This window comes from Physeter macrocephalus, chromosome 2 (genome assembly GCF_002837175.3).
Source record: "Physeter macrocephalus isolate SW-GA chromosome 2, ASM283717v5, whole genome shotgun sequence".
In the NCBI taxonomy this organism is placed as follows: Eukaryota; Metazoa; Chordata; class Mammalia; order Artiodactyla; family Physeteridae; genus Physeter; species Physeter macrocephalus.
Window position 1 is genome coordinate 100,200,984 of NC_041215.1, and position 17,510 is coordinate 100,218,493.

The 17,510-nt window shown below is 41.1% G+C and overlaps 1 protein-coding gene across 8 annotated transcripts in view; it reads right to left on the minus strand.

The window, feature by feature from the left end:
* Nucleotides 1-17,510, minus strand: part of HECW2 (HECT, C2 and WW domain containing E3 ubiquitin protein ligase 2) — a 410,406-nt gene that overhangs the window by 138,174 nt on the left and 254,722 nt on the right. For all 8 annotated transcript variants that reach the window (XM_055089204.1, XM_028480351.2, XM_024115624.2 and 5 more), the window contains 5 exons: nucleotides 16,046-16,215; nucleotides 12,140-12,282; nucleotides 7,027-7,127; nucleotides 5,240-6,589; nucleotides 3,622-3,717 (listed from right to left, as the gene is read on the minus strand). In XM_055089204.1, the coding sequence (XP_054945179.1) occupies nucleotides 3,622-3,717; nucleotides 5,240-6,589; nucleotides 7,027-7,127; nucleotides 12,140-12,282; nucleotides 16,046-16,215 (1,860 nt within the window). The remainder of the gene's footprint in view (nucleotides 1-3,621; nucleotides 3,718-5,239; nucleotides 6,590-7,026; nucleotides 7,128-12,139; nucleotides 12,283-16,045; nucleotides 16,216-17,510) is intronic.

Below are 17,510 nucleotides of genomic sequence, written 5' to 3' on the forward strand. Positions count from 1 at the left end.
TTGGGAGAAAAACACCTCTCAACAGTTTCCTGTTGTCTCCAGTACAGCAGTGGGTTAAGTCACAATTACACTGGAGCCAAAAAATAAAAAAATAAAAAAGTTCTTCAGAAGGGGCTGAGCTGGCCATTGTTTTTCACTTATCCTAATGCCAAAAAGACCAAGATTCATTATGCTGATGACATTTTAGCGGGCTTCAGCCCTGAACAACCTCCAGCTGCCAGCCTATCAATCACCTCAAAATAAGATACAGCAGGTTCTTAAGGCACTCAGTACATATTCAAGTTCAAGCTGCTTCCCTGGAAGTCTCTCAACAGTGCCATGCCACCTTTAAGAACCAGAGCTTTCTTATTTTGTGTGGCTCATCAGAATGTCTCTCAACCAGTGGTTGAGGTTACACAGCCCACAAGGTCACAGCGCAGGGTCCATGGCCTAACGCAAGAGTAAGAGTTGGAGAACCAATCGATCGATCATCATTACAGCTGAGTGGTCTCTGTCCAACATCTGTTCCCTGGTCCTGAGATAGGAGGAATAAGGCTGGAAGAAGAAGCAAACAAACAAGGAAACCTGCTTTACATAAAAAGAGATCAAACAGATGTTCAGAGACTAACTTATAACCGTGATACACAGACGACCACGCAATCGGCTATAAGAGTGAGGAGACATAGCGAGGATACCTCTAAATCTCCTTAATTGAGTCTGCAAATCTTCAGAGAGAAGCAAACTTTACTGGATAGTTTCCTCACTGTATGTTAGTACATGGGTATTTTTAAGGCAAATACAAGCTAAAATAACAACAACAATAATTATAAGGAAAAAGAAAAAGAATCCGGAGTGGGGGGGGATCATGCTTCAGTAGACTGTCCTGCAGGTGTGCGGATAGGGACCTACACAGAGAGGAAAAGGCACGTCTGAGTCCAATACAGATGCTTAACGGAGCAAATCCATCTGGGCCAAAAGACAGTCGCTAGTACTGTCACTGTCACCGCTTTTCTTATACTTGAGGGACCTCCCACAGAAGGGTCCTGCTAAGTGATCTTCACCTGGAAGAAGAAAGCTGAGCATCTTTCCAGCCTTCCTAGGTCTGCCCTCAAAACACAATATAATGCAGTTTCAGAGAAGCCCCCAAACCCTCTAATTTCAGGTGATGCATGTGCCTAATAGATAACATACCAAAATACGTCACCACTCTGCCACTAACCAAGCTTTCAGAATTTACATTCATCTACCTACACAACAGTCCCTACCATTCTAATTTTAGATCATAGAGTAGAAAAAAATGTTTGAGACTCTGTCTCAACTTTTACTAGTACGGAATCTTAAGTTACTTAATTTATCTGGGCTTCAATTTCTCCATCTATAAAGTGAAAGAATCAGATTATTTGATTTCTACCCATCAATCTACAAATTACGGATAAGACCTGCTTGACCTACTTCACAAAATTGTTACAAAGAATTTTTTTTAAAAAAAGCTAAAAATTCTTGTAAACTGTAAAGCACTATACAAGTCTGAGGTATTATAATAAATAATGTTAAAAGTATAATCCCTAACCTTAAAATAATTCAGCCAGGTCATTTAAGAGACAGGCCAATCTGCATACTCCAAGTGAACGCCCCTTAGCTGAGCCTCCTGAGAGACGATATATGAACGCAGAATGCCACAGCTCTGAGTTAAGAGGCATGGCCAGAGACAGTAGCAGAGCTGCCCAGTGAGGCAAGGAAGGCAGAGAACTGGTTCGGGCAGGACGCACAACTAGCACAGGCAGCCAATTGATTAAATAGACTGTCAAAAGGTGAGACTGACTGGGAATAGGAGAGGGCAAAGCAGTGTGAGGACAGAGTTGAACAGTAATCAGGTATGCTCAGACCATAATCTGTTATTGGTCCATGATAATGTAAATCCCCAAATCTGCAAGTTGAAAGTTGCACAAGAGGGAACAACTCTTAAGAATTCCTCCCCCACCACCGTTCATCAGTTACTCATTAAATTGGATATACTACTAAGGTGCTTTTTTTCCTTTTGGATATATTAACTTATTAAAATGAACTGCCAATTGTTTATTTTTTTTAATCCTAAAATTTAGTATTATATCTGTGTAATGCAAATACCAGTGTTTAAACAAATGCATGGAAACAGCATAAATAGTGGTCATAATTTCAGCAGGAAAGTACCTGTCTTTATTAAATACAATCTAGAGACCAAAATTGTGAATCCAACAAAATTCAGAGCAATTGGATGTGGCCAGGAGGATGCCATTTATCCATACACTGATGCAATGCTATGCCTCCTGTCCAGGTGCCTGAAACTCTGATTACTTACTATTAATCCACATACTCATGTAAACAAAGCTCTCCCAGAATTCTCTCCTGGTGTTCCTAATTCATTTTTCTCCAATTATATCTAAATATCACCCAGGAATACTTTTCTTTTCTGCCTCTAATATTTTCTCCAAGGGTAAACAGTAAGGAAGTTTTCCCCTCCACCTGCTTAAGATGACACAATAGTTAATTAATCTCTTGGATGATTTTTTAAAACTGCTTAAAATATAGGTTTCCTATGAGTAACCACCCTCAGTTATCAAAATATATGAACAAGGGGAGAATCTGTGCACAACAGTATTTACAAGTGATTAAGTCGATATTTTGACAAATTGTACAGAGCACCATTCAGCTCTTTTGTCAACACTCACCAAAACTAACTACTCAGCATTTTAGCCCTTTAAATGCATACTGCCCCCGCTCTATGTCCCACCATTTTTAAAACACAGAGGGCCAAAAGCATCCACTTCTTGCCATGATCACATATAAGATGGGTGAATAGAGAAGGTGAATAAGAAGGAAAAGCAATAAGGCAGAAAGATGTATTTTCCAATGTGTTCTTAAAAACAGTATTTACTGAGCTTTAACACTGTTCTTCAAAATGCTTTGCTCTCACAGAGTAATACTGCTTTAAGGGATTCTAGAAAGTTAGAGTTTAAATTACATTCAGACTATGATTGGCCATGGGCATCACTCAGCTCTTGGAGTTCAGGTCGCATAACTTTCCCAGCATTCCTAGTCCTCACCCATCTCTCCTTTAAGTGCTATGTGTTTCTTAAAAGCAAAAAAAAAAAAAAGAAATGACTTTCAAATCTCCAGATAATCATCATGGTCCAGAAAATAGGAGACTAATTCCTGAAATTAATAACACTTCTCTGGATATCCCTAAGGAAAAAAACCAGGACCCTGTAGTTAATTATTTAAAATGTTGTAAATGAATAAAAAGCAGTATATTACCTAGAGCTAGGCTCCTCTAAGAGATTGTACCTATTTGTCTAATAATTGAAAATTCATACTGCCTTATGCAAACTTAATATTTTTTCTATTATACATCCTATTGTCCATAACATCTGGATCTCTTTTCCTTTAGAGTATTTACTTTCCCCCAGCTACCCTTTCATTTGGTGGAACTGTGCCAGAGAGGAGTCTTCTGCTAAGCACTTTCCAGACTGTATCTGCTAAGTCACGTGGCAGCTCCCAGAACCCTACTTCTGGGGGACTGGGCATCCATCCTTTAGGTCCCGTGGGTCCTGTCACCCTTGAACCCTTTGATCAAGGTGAGCCCTTTAGTTAGCAGGTCCTCACTTGGTGGGAGAGCCTCGTCCACCCTCTGGTACCGGCTGACATCCTGGCGCACTGAAGGCAGTGATCGCAATGGCTGGTGGCCGTTGGCTTGAGAACCTAGGATTAAAGGTAAACAGTTACCTGGGTATTGTTTTCCCCTTCAGTGCAAAACACAGCCTTTGGGGAAAAAAAACACCTAACAAAAGTCCTGGGGCCAGTCTCTTGTCTCTCTTTCGTCTCATTTCCCATATGAGGACCCAGAAACAACAGAAGAGAATGGGAGGTGGATGCTTAGTCAGAAGTGGGTCTTCTAGGGAGATGTCGGTCTGGGCCCATTCCTCCCCCTCCCCCGCCTTTTCCCACCCTGGCATCTGTCCTAGTCACGCACCAATGCTTTAGGGTCACACAATGACCGCAAGATAAAGAAAAGAAACCAAAAAGACCAAAAACGGTGGAGGAAGAAAGGAAGGGGATAGATAGAAAAATAAGTTACAGAATAAGAAAATCATTTCTATTTCTGAGTCTATGCTATTTAGGCATATGAAATTATACTCAGACTTTCTGATGCAACTATAATAGAACAGTTTAAAGGGATCATTCTCCTGAGCCACATTCATTGAGACATAAAACAAACTTTATGTGTAAATTTCCATCCTCAGACACTCAAACAGCTTGCTTTCAAGTGTCAGAATGCATCACCTAACTTAGTTGACATTTCTTATACTGCAGAAGGCAAAAATATGACATTTGATGCAAAGCACATATTAACCTTCTGTTTTGAAGCTGCATGCAATAAGGAGTTAAGATGTTCCTGAAAACCTCGCAGATAACACTAACGTAGATGCTGCCGGCCTGTTTGGTTTTGTATCTACAAACCCAGGTCCCGCCAGAGATTCATTATGCTTTTTCACACTGCCCAGACAAGAGGACTGAGCCCCAGGCGCACTGAATGTGCCGGCACGCGGCATGCATCCCAGGCCTCCAGGCCTGTGTGGACCAAGGGTGCCCCCACCCACCGGGCCACCTTTCTAGGCAGAGCAGGTGCCCGCACTGATGCAGAGCCTTGAGGTTCATTATCTAAGTTTGAAGACTGTTATCTGACAGGCCTCTTATTCCATCAAAAGAAGATCCAGGGCTTCCCCGGTGGCGCAGTGGTTGCGCGTCCGCCTGCCGATGCAGGGGAACCGGGTTCGCGCCCCGGTCTGGGAGGATCCCGCATGCCGCGGAGCGGCTGGGCCGGTAAGCCATGGCCGCTGAGCCTGCGCGTCCGGAGCCTGTGCTCCTCAACGGGAGGGGCCACAGCAGAGAGAGGCCCGCATACCACAAAAAAAAAAAAAAAAAAAAAAAAAAGAAGATCCATAGGGAGGGTGGGACGGAGACGCAAGAGGGAGGAGATATGGGGATATATGTACATGTATAGCTGATTCACTTTTGTTATACAGCAGAAACTAACACACCATTGTAAAGCAATTAAACCCCAATAAAGATGTGAAAATAAAAAAAAGCTTTTGAACCCCAAGGAGAAGAATTCAGCTAATATTTGCCCTGCAGTACAATTTCCACTGAGGGACAAAACCACAAGACTTCTCTCTGAGCGGGTATGCCTGAGCCACGAGCCACGTTGTCTTCTACATCCTACCTCCGGTCGCGCCCTCCTCCTGGGCAGTGGCCCCTTCACAAGCCCCTTGGGCATGCCCCGCATCACGCTCTTCTTGGGGCGGGCTCTCAGTAGCAGCAGCAGCTCCCTCCAGGCTCCCCCTCCGCTGCCAGACCTCCCCCACCTCCTCCTGGTCAGGTGAAGTAGCCGATTCTGCCCCTGGCCCTTCCTCCTCTCCACTGGGCACCTGCACTACAGGTAAAGAACCAGGAGTGCATATGGAACCCTGTGACCCTGCAGCGGGGCCACTGCTGGTGGGCTCTGCTGCACAGGCTCCATCTTCCTCCTCCTGAGAAGAAAAGGCTGGGGTTTCGGGAAACCGCGCACTCTCAAGAGATGAGCACCGTGTCTCCACCGAGGACAGCTGCGTGGTAACACTCTCATTGCAGGAGCTGTCGGCCCCTTCCAGGTCACTCTCTCCCTCAGGCCTGGTGCTGGCCTCGCTCACGCTCTCTGTCCTGGCAGGGTCACTGGGTTCTGTTTCCGAGGACACCTGGGAAGGCTCAGACCCCTGATCAAGGGACTCCGTCTCACTGATGGCTCTTCGGCTTCCTCCTGACGTGTCAGAAGTGCCCGTGTCTGCCCCACTTGTGGGCTGATCTACCTCTTGAGAGCCACACAATTCAGTGCTCCCCTGGTCAGCACTTGGTTGAGACTCTGGAGCATTCTCACTTTCATCAGGGACTGGGCCTGAGAGTAAGGAGCTCTCCGCAAGCTCTGGAAGATTTTCTGGCTTATCCTCGAAGGAAACAGCTTCATTGGTGGAGGCTTCCTCATTCTCCACCGTGTTGTCTTCTGGCTTTGTCTGAGACGTCAGGCTCCCATCATCAGTTCTTGATGCCCTGCTAAACATTATCAACCCTCCTTCCTCCTCCAAGGAGGATGGATAACCCAGGTCTTGCTGGAACTCATGGTCTTCTTCATCTGAGTCGATATGAAGCATTGCATTGAGTCTTGTGTCGGTGGGAAAACTACTCCTTAGTTTCGGAGAGGCTCCCATGGACCTTTCCGAACAAGTAGTTGCACCCGACCTGGAATGGCCATTGTGTTCTATAGCATCTAAATAATCATTGAGTGAATCCTGACGTCCTCTGGGAGGTGAGGTCCTTGAAGAAGTAGAGGTTAATTCCTCTGAGTCTATTTCCAGAGTAGAGCTAGTCCTGAAAGAATGCTTGGGGGTCCCATTAGCACTTTCCTCAGAAACTGGTCCATTGGAACAAACCGGGCTGTCATGATGGCCCCCTGGCATGTCCTCCTCATCAGAAGGGCTTCCTAGGTCTCCATTCACAGTATTGACTCCAAGTATTGTGCCAACAGCTTCTGGAGAAGCATCTGAAGGAGAAAACAGCATTTATAAAAACAAAGTAGTAATAACGAATGAACTTTTAATGTCCTATTCTTTTGCCACCAATCAGTTCAAAGAATTCAGTCATCCCACTGAGGTCTCTTTACAGTATCACCAACTTGCTAAGAGTTACTATTCACTACTAAACGAGTACATATATTGCCGGTCAGTTTGACATATGAGGTTTACATGTTCACTACTGCCGGAAATTCCACATCCCAGTTTCCAAATGCAGGTAAAACCTAAGAGAGATTTTTTGATAAACAGGCTTTTAAATCTGCTTGGAAAACTTCAGCAGGTAATCATTTGATAGCTATTTTATGTTCAGAACAGGATACAAATGATTCTGTTCAAATGTAAACTGACAACAGAGTAAGATTTAACAAGTTTTTCCTATAGCAATATATTTATACAAGTATCTCACCTTCATGCACAGAAGATGTGACCTCCACTCTGAACTGGAGGTACCCACTCACATGGTCAGCTGGGAGCCTTCTGCCGAGGTTGTAGCTGAGCATCTGATCACTGCAAGAGGAGAAATGGTTCTTTCATCCGTACCACTCTGGTGTCAGCCTTCATCTTCTTCCCACAGGCCACCCCCCAAACCCCACATATTTCTCTTGAAACTTGCATACTCACAAGAAAATAAAAGGTCAAAGGCATGTTAAGAGTCAGTGTAATTTTGTTCATTTGTACAAATGAATACTTACAAACCCGGCGATAAAAGGGAATCTTGTCACAAGGAAAAGTATCAGTAAAGGCTGAAAATGCAATACTGTACAATATTGTTATGATTTTTTTAAAGGGCACTGATTTGCTCTCTCACTGTTAAGAGTGACCAGAGAAAGGGCATTTTAAAAGCCATCAAGGAGCTTCCCTGGTGGCGCAGTGGTTGAGAGTCCGCCTGCCGATACAGGGGACACGGGTTCGTGCCCAGGTCTGGGAAGATCCCGCATGCCGCGGAGCGGCTGGGCCCGTGAGCCACGGCTGCTGGGCCTGCGCGTCCGGAGCCTGCGCTCTGCAGCGGGAGAGGCCGCAACAGTGAGAGGCCCGTGTGCCGCACAAAAAAAAAAAAAAAAAAAAAAAGATTAAAAGCCATCAAGGAGTTGAAAAAGGCCTAAAATTTGGGGTGTTTTCTGACTCAAGTGTAAATGTATAGAAGGTCTGGTTCCTTAGCATTTAGCATGATAGGAGTTAGGTTCTAAAAAGACAGGCACAAGGAATTCCCTGGTGGTCCAGTGGTTAGGACTCCGTGCTTCCACTGCAGGGTGCACAGGTTCCATCCCTGGTTGGGGAACTAAGATCCCGCATCCTGCATGCTGCACGGCCGGCCAAGCAAAAGAAAAAAAAACAAAAGAGAGAGAGAGGCACACAGGTAAGGGTTATCACATGGAGGGCACAGTGCTGCTGTATCCTGAAGAACAGGAGCTGCGAGTTAGGAGAGAGCAGCGTGAGAACAGGCCGGGCTCTGACAGCTGCTCCAGCTGTGTGAGAGGCAGGGGGCTGCTGCACCTCCCCTTCCTCACCTGTAAAGTAAGGGGCTCACTGTTGGCCCTCACGACTGGGGGGGGGCCTATCACTGATACTCCAGGCAGCTTGTGAGCCATACTGATGGGACAGCTGGAGAACTGCACTAACTGTCGGAGTCTCGCTGCGACACTTGGAGGTGCACTGGAGGGGACCACAACTGGGCCCAGCTCCTGCCCCACCTTGGCCCCAGGCTCAGGCTACCAGCCTCCTTGAGGATGGAGTGGTTGATCTTTTTCAATTCCGTGTTTATTTATCAAAGTCAAATACAATCACAAAATTTCTCTGTATGCAAGCAACTTTCGTTCAGAATCTGATTTATTCTTAATTAAGGAAAGTAATCAGAGGGATAGTACCAAATCACACCATCTCTGCTCTCACACTGCCCTCTAATGGCAACTTCAGGAGGAAAACACAAGGCCTCTACCTAATACTTGCACCACTGTACACTTCAGAGCCTCTGGTCAGCTACTGATTATTAATCTCCATAACTATTTTGCTTGTTCTTCTCTACCTCCTCAGTACAATTATAAATAGATGTTATCTGGGATTTTACGTTAGCATGTACACATTTACACGCTAATGTAAAATCCCAGTTCAGTTCTCATGAATTTCTTTGAGTTCATAGCAAGATTTTCTTAAAACAATAAGATCATTTCCTTTACTTCTTTCTTTTTCTTCCCTAGTAATGTTGTAATAATTTTTTGACTGATGCTTTTAAAAAGCTTTGTTTCCCCCAACTGAGTGCTTACACTCTGATAAGGGCTTTGCATGCATCACCTCCTTCAATCTTCCCTGTGAGGAAGGTGGTGGCCCTGTTTTCTAAGGCATAGGGAGGGTAAGTAACTTGCCCAAGGCCAGGCGACAATTAAGCGACAGAACCAGGATTAGAACACAGATGCATCTGACACAGAAGCCCCTGCTCTGCAGTCCCCAGATCAGATCTCATTTTATGCACACTTTCAGTGATTCTTAGCTGCTTTCACTAGCATGCATTTTAATGATATTTACTCATGGCTCATCTCAATGCAATCATTATCATAATGTTTTGTCTACTTAATCTGGTATTTAAAAAAATGTTTTTCTGTAAAGGGATATATTGGCATCTTTAACTATTAGACATCACTGGTATGTTAAATGCTTTTACATTAGCGTGTTCGAATAATTCTATAATGACAGCAGGGATGTCTTTTTCTCTTACCACTGTCTTCCAGCATTTACACAGTGCCTGACACACAGAGATGCTCCGCCTTTGTCCACTAACGCATGAACCCAGCAGCAATCTACTGGGACCTACTCTCAACATTATGGTTCCTCACCCACATCTTTGGACATTCAGTCCTGGAATAATAAAGATCTTCATTTCTTTGTTAAAATTAAATTGACTCTCCTCTCCTCCTGTTTGGCCAATAAAAGTAAAGTGTTGGTGTTGATGATAAAAACTTATAAAAGTTATGCATTTTAGCTAGGAAGTAAATGTTTAGTGGAGATTCTAAGAATGGCATCCATCCTTTTGCTCACTCATATCCCAAATACCCAACACAGTGCTTAACATTTAGTAAACACTATATGTATACACACCCACACATTTGTTGAATAAATTTAACAAATGAGACTCTTTCCTTGGAAAAAAGAATTTTAACAGGTGTTAGTGTTATTTTTTGCCCAAACTGACAAGATACTCAACTATTCAATCTATCAGTACAGGAAAGCCTCCCTATTTGGAGATTCCAAGTCAAGGGAGTTTCATCCTTGTTGAGTGCCTGTCCAGGGATTTCACCTCTTTCTTGTTCTTCCTCAGTCTCATCTGATTCATCCTGCCTCTTGCCATGATAGATAATTGTGTACCCTATATTATATACTATTATGATATATAATTATAAAGAATAAGTGCCAAAGAACTCTCACTGTCTGACTGAGACATTCTCTCACTAGTGTAATCACAGCAAATGACAAAGCATGGGAAAGTGATGTGCCTTTTGGACAGAATGAAAGCCACTCTCTGAAAAATGTCACATTCAAACCAATGCTCTTAAAATAGGTAATCAGTAAGGACTTCAGGCTCATCCTATAAAACCTCACCGTGTAAAACCTCAGCTACTTCAGAGAGTTGCAGTCTACAAAACACATAAGAAAACTCAGTATTTTTCAAGATGTATCAATTACTTGATAGAAAGTAATAATCAGATCAAAAATATATTTAGATGCTAATAGCCAATACACTAATATGTAGTATCATATTTATTTAATAAAGCAAATCCCTAAGTATCAGGCAATGCTCTTGATATACTTATGTAGAAACATTTCATAATTCTGATATTTTACAAATTCATGCTGGACTTCCTTCCAGTACATATGGAATCTATGACAGGCAGTACTTTAAGTATCCAGTTCTTTAAAAGACTGAATGAAAAGCCAGCAAGTTAACAGGAGTTTCAAGCACTGATAAGGTTTTATTTTTCCTTGATCATTCTTACTGGTATACATAAATTGACACTCTGCCAAGGGTCACAGATATTATATAAATTCTATGATTATACTTATATAAACTAAATTATAGGTATATTTCCAATGAGAGTTAATTCTCACTCTTCATAATTTTTCATTTTCTATCAATCCTAAAAATAATTTTTTAAAACATCCCAAAGAATATTATCTCTACTAGAAGCAATAATTGCTATCCTTAAAAATAACTGTGATTTCCCACTTTTATCAAATTAAGGCAGGCTGCTAGAATTTCAGCATAATATTTCTACTTCATGTGGTCTGGCTCAACCATTACCTCTGATGGCCAGAGAATTAGAATCCATTAGAATCTCTTAATTTCAGGTTTTGAAGGTGTCTTAGAGATCATCAGTCTAAAGACTTTATTTTTCAGATGAGGAAACTAATGCCTGAAAAAATTGTGACTTGCCAGAATAGAACAGTTAATTAGCTGCAAGGTGAATAGGGGTGAGCAACCTTCCTCAGTTAGGTAGACTAGTATTCCATCACTGCCAGTCCTTAAAGTGTTGCAGAGAAGCTGGGATTCTGGAGCTGACCGATGTGCTCAAATCCCAGCTCCACCCCTGGCTTGCTAGCCTCAGATTTCTCATCTCCAAAATGGGTATAATCACATTATTCACCTCTCAGAGTTGTCGAGAAGATTTCATGAGCTAATGAGTGTAATTTACTTAGCTCTGACATAGAATAGGGTCTCATCATCTTTTTTGTTTACTTTGGTTTACTACTGCTGCTACCACTACTACAACTACTGTTATCACTGATACTGCTGCTACTACCACTACTATTATCATATGTTGATAATGTCCTCCTAAAATGAAAAAGATGCCCCCCAGTGCCACCTGAGAGCACCAGTGTTACTGGGTTTGCTGGCACTTACCATGTGAAAATATATACACCATTTATAATAAGGGATGGAGGCATGTTACGATTTCTTAACTACTTGATTCACAGCTTACAAAAAGTTCACAGAAAGAAAACAGACGTCAAATCACATTTTAAAATTCTCTCAACAAGTAATTTCTAGTTGTCTGAATGAACCTATATGTCTTAGAGCTCCACTATAACACCTTCTCAGAGTCTAGGCTTTGTTTTAAAGGGCCCTAAAATAAGGTGGTTTTGGAGTCTCAGGAATAACATATTCTCTGGATGGGGTTAATCAGGATCAGGAGGTGTCAACCTGACACTAAGATCTTGCTCTAGGGAGAGATTTTTATAGCAAGATTTCAATAACTCAAAAACAACTGAGCACTATGACATTTGACACTGAAATAGTAATAATGGTAGGTACATCGTGGAAAAGATAGATAACCCAAAAAAGGTATATAATTAAAATAAAGTGCTTTCTGCCCTGCACATTTCAATGAGTATATGAGCACTTTCATTTTTAAAAGAATTATGTTACCACTTCTTATCAGTAAGAAAAGTCCTCGGACTTCAAAGTATCATCTCAGTTGCTTCAGTAGGAACTAATCCCAACAAGACCACTAGGTGTGAGGGCTGATTACCCGATGGCTTGCCGCTCCAAAAGCCTCTGGACTGGAATGGTCAGTTTCCCCAGAAAACGCTTGATGATAGGACGGCTCTTGGCGAATTTGTCTTTAATTTCAATTTCTAAGACATCAGTAAGGAGTGCAAAAAAGGAATATTTCTGAAAACAAAACATAACACGTTGAGTCAAAAAAAAGAGATAAATATGAAATTATGTATATCAGTTTATTATTATAGAAAATAGTATCTCTTAAATCCTAACGACACACAGGGTCCACATTGCTAGAAAAATCTGCAGCTATTGTCAATCCTTTATTCACTCAGAATCATTAACATTCACAAAGACTAAAAAGCAACATCTAGGATCTGTATGACAAAGGAAGCCCCTTCAGTCATCCAACCCTTCCTGGCTCAACAGTTTTAGGAGATGCTATCAAATATTAAACTATGCACAATACAATTTTAGTGCTCACTACATTTAACGATCTTAATTCTTTAATACTTAATATCTTGTTATAGAGTGGCTTAGACTTAACTGATACATTTGATTAACAGCAATTTTAATTCCTGATCCCATGGTATTTTCGAAGTTGCACATCATAGGTTAAAATACTCCTTCACTTAGTGGTTAAAGTAGGAACATCTAAAGGATATTATGCTTTCCCTGGTTTATATTAAAATAAACCAATGCTTAAGTGGAAGTTACTTAATTTAAAAGGCACACAGGGACATTTCTTCTGGGACAGAAATATAAAAGTATGAGGTTAAGATGTGTTGTTTTAAGAATGCCATTGGAGAAAACTGGATTGGATATTAATAAGGATATAAAATAAAAATAAAGAGCTTTACTCATTTACAAAGACTTTCACATATATTACAAAGATAAAATTTTCTTTTTAATGATGAGGCTTTCAGGAAAAGTAAGTGATGGAGCCAGGAATCTAACCTGAACCATTTCTCTCCTCCCCTGGCAGTATCCAGGCAACCACAGTGATATGAATACTGCCAGCCAGCTTTACACTTAGGGGTCACTAAATTTATTTAGTCATAACAATTTAATTTCACCAAAGGGCCGTAAAGTTTAGTCATCTTCTTAATGGAAAAAGCACTTGCTTAGAATAAAGGAGCAGAGTTCAAGCAGTACTAGCCTCTGAATAGCTAGTTACATAAACATTTTAAGCTTCTGTTTCTTAATCACACAAATGGAGAGATGATAATCTCATCCCTTACACCCCCCTTATCAGGCTTTTACTGGTAACATGGTTAAAAACTTTGTAAATATTAAATGTTAGGGAAATAAAGTTACTACCCAAAGCAATCTACAGATTCAATGCAATCCCTATCAAATTACCAATGGCATTTTTTATAGAACGAAAACAAAAAATCTTAAAATTTGTATGGAGACACAAAAGACCCCGAATAGCCAAAGCAGTCTTGAGGGGAAAAAAAAGAGAGCTGGAGGAATCATACTCCCTGACTTCAGACTATACTACAAAGCTACAGTAATCAAGACAATATGGTACTGGCACAAAAACAGAAACATAGATCAATGGAACAAGATAGAAAGCCCAGAGATAAACCCATGCACCTATGGTCAACTAATCTATGACAAAGGAGGCAAGGATATACAATGGAGAAAAGACAGCCTGTTCAATAAGTGGTGCTGGGAAAACTGGACAGCTACATGTAAAAGAATGAAATTAGAACACTCCCTAACACCATACACAAAAATAAACTCAAAAGAGATTCGAGACCTAAATGTAAGACCAGACACTATAAAACTCTTAGAGGAAAACATAGGAAGAACACTCTTTGACATAAATCACAGCAAGATCTTTATTAATCCACCTCCTAGAGTAATGGAAATAAAAACAAAAATAAACAAATGAGACCTCATGAAACTTAAAAGCTTTTGCACAGCAAAGGAAACCATAAACAAGACGAAAAGACAACCCTCAGAATGGGAGAAAATATTTGCAAACGAAGCAACTGACAAAGGACTAATATCCAAAATTTATAAGCAACTCATGCAGCTCAATAACAAAAAAACAAACAACCCAATCCAAAAATGGGCAGAAGAACTAAATAGACATTTCTCCAAAGAAGATATACAGATCGCCAACAAACACATGAAAGAATGCTCAACATCATTAATCATTAGAGAAATGCAAATCAAAACGACAATGAGATATCATCTCACACCGGTCAGATTGGCCATCATCAAAAACTCTAGAAACAATAAATGCTGGAGAGGGTGTGGAGAAAAGGGAACCCTCTTGCACTCCTAAATGCCCATCAACAGATGAATGGATAAAGAAGTTGTGGTACATATATACAATGGAATATTACTCAGCCATAAAAAGGAACGAAATTGAGTCATTTGTTGAGACGTGGATGGATTTAGAGACTGTCATATAGAGTGAAGTAAGTCAGAAAGAGAAACACAAATATCGTATATTAACGCAGGTATGTGGAACCTAGAAAAATGGTACAGATGAACCGGTTTGCAGGGCAGAAGTTGAGACACAGATGTAAAGAATAAACGTATGGACACCAAGGGGGGAAAGCTGCGGGGCGTGGGGATGGTGGTGTGCTGAATTGGGCGATTGGGATTGACATGTATACACTGATGTGTATAAAATTGATGACTACTAAGAACCTGCTGTATAAAAATGTAAATAAAATTAAATTTAAAAATAAAAAAAAAGAATGTTAGGGAAATAAAGTTATTGCTAGTATCATTACCATATCCACTATGTGCCTTCTAAGTGCTCATCTTGAGATAATGTTTTATGTCTTCTAGGCTTCTAATGTGTTAAATTAAGTGGTATGCCTTTAAGAGTTATTCACTATTTGGGGACAGTAAGTAGTTTTTCAAACCAGGAATAAGAAAACATGTAGTATTTATTTATCCACTTAAATAACCATAAAAACTGCCCAGGAGAAACATCCTGCTGCACTGGCAAGTCTCAAATAGCCACATCTTTTCTCCAATTGGTTTTAGATCCCCTGAAGTATCTCTCTCTCCAATGAAATACTCGTTCAACATTGTTAGAACATATTATTGTCATTAAACATTTAGGGAGTGATTTAATTAATTGTGCAACTCCCATGCCAATACAGGTTTGTCTAGAAGCACTCATTAATGCTAGTATATGTCTTGGTTCCCTGAGAAATGGTGGGAGAACTCACACTTTGCTCCCTAGAAAAGAAGCAATGTCTCTGTTCATTCTTTGACTTTAAATAGTTCCAGTGGGAAAACCCTGGGCTTGATTTCACTGATATGATGCACTATGATGACTGGTAACATATTGTAACTGTGAGAGAGTCTGAAATACCATCAACACAATCTGCCTTGCCTCAGGATGACGACTGCTTGAATGGCTCATGTAAGTAACCAAAATCTATAATGGAAATCCAAAAACCATTTGCCAGACAGTAAGGAGAGAAATTCCTTTAATCTGTACTGAGTATATGCTAGAACAAAATATCAAAATTTTAAATAAAAATGGGATCAGTATTACTGACTTTTCCTTCTGTCTCAGGCTCCCATATGGCTTGGCAAGGCACTGTTACTGATGCTGCCCTTACAGAATTTTGATATTTTGTTCATCATGAATTTTTGCCTTGATTTTGATTTTTTTTTAAATATTGCATTGAAATATTAATTTTGATCATCGAGTCTTTTGGACCCTATAAATCATGCACCTGAAGGAAGTGCCTCACTCGATTTACCCTAGACCCAGCCCTGGTTAGAAGGGAATATCTCATTTTCATTGTACCTTTTTCTAACAGAACCTCTAGACACCTCAACCATCTTGCCCACACCCATAAGCAGCTCAATGATACAGAGTCCAGTGGAAAGAGATGGAGTTGGCCAACTTCCTAACTGTCCAGTAGAAGGCCACTTACGATCATCTTACCTCTCGGTGCCATATTGGATTTGTGGTGTTACTGATGATAGTAGATCTCCTCTCCTGCCCATGGTGGGCACAGGTGGGGAAACTGCTCTTCTTCCCTGGCTGAATCGACATCTTAAGATAAGGGTCAGGATTGAAGAACATCCCTTTCTTTAGCCCAACTGCCCGAAGATCTTTAAAGAAAGAAAGAGAGGAGGAAGGAGGGAGGGAAAGAGAGAGGGAGAGGAGAGGGACAGAAGGAGAAAAGATTCATATATCTTGATTAGAACAAGCAGCTCAATGACAATTTGTTCTTAAATAATCACAGAGGAAGCTCTAAACAGAAACTATTTGGTAAAACAACCAAGTTATTCACACTATGATTGCTTAGGTAAGTGAGGACAAGTGGGTTATGACTAGTTCCAGCAGAAGGTCTCATAACAGGCTGCAAAATGAAGCCAAACTTTTACTACCACCTTATACACCTAAAATGATTTTTCCTGGGAAACGTTTTTATCTTAACATGTACATCTGCACCACCTTTTTCTATGTGGCTTGGCAGCTAGCATTTCATACAATGTGTTAAGAGAAACCCTTACTAAATAGTGTGTTAAAAAAGAAAACCAATACGTTCCTTCACGAGAGAAAAGTGAATCTTCTATATACACATATGAGAGGCACTGACTTAAGGTTTTTTTTTTTTTTTGCGGTACGCATGCCTCTCACCGTTGTGGCCTCTCCCGTTGGGGAGAACAGGCTCCGGACGCGCAGGCTCTGCGGCCATGGCTCACGGGCCCAGCCGCTCCGCGGCATGTGGGATCTTCCCGAACCGGGGCACGAACCCGTGTCCCCTGCATCGTCAGGCGAACTCTCAACCACTGCGCCACCAGGGAAGCCCCCTGACTTAAGTTTAATTGGGGATGAAACTTAAGAGCACACATTCAGTTGTGCCATATTTAAAACATCATACATATTCTACAAATGAAATGAATGTTAGGGGAAATAAAAGGAGACCAGAAATATTTCTAAACTTTGAATGCTATCTGCTATTTTAAATAATTGTAAGGTTATTTTTTCAATAGGCTGTTAAGTAAATTAAATATTTGATGAATGTCCCGTAACTCATCTTAGAGTCACCACTTGTTATTTCATACTGTGTGAGCTGCTAAAAGTTCTGGCTAAAGTCTGGTTAGTGAACAGACTAAAACTTTTTAAAATGGTCAAGCTGAGGGATACGAAAATGTCAGGAAATAAAGCTGGCTTCATGGGATCTGCAATGCCTTTCTGAGAATATCTGTTTGAATAGGTTGCCCTGAGAGCTAAGTGATCTTAAAAGCTTCCGGGAGAATAGACAGCTTCTAGGTAACTTTATGCAGTTATGATCAGTGTAGGGAAGTCCTGACCACTGGTTCAGAAAAAAATTCTGTGGACGGCCTCTGAATCCTCAAAAACCTTTGGATTACCCAAATAAGATTGGGAAGAGACCCTA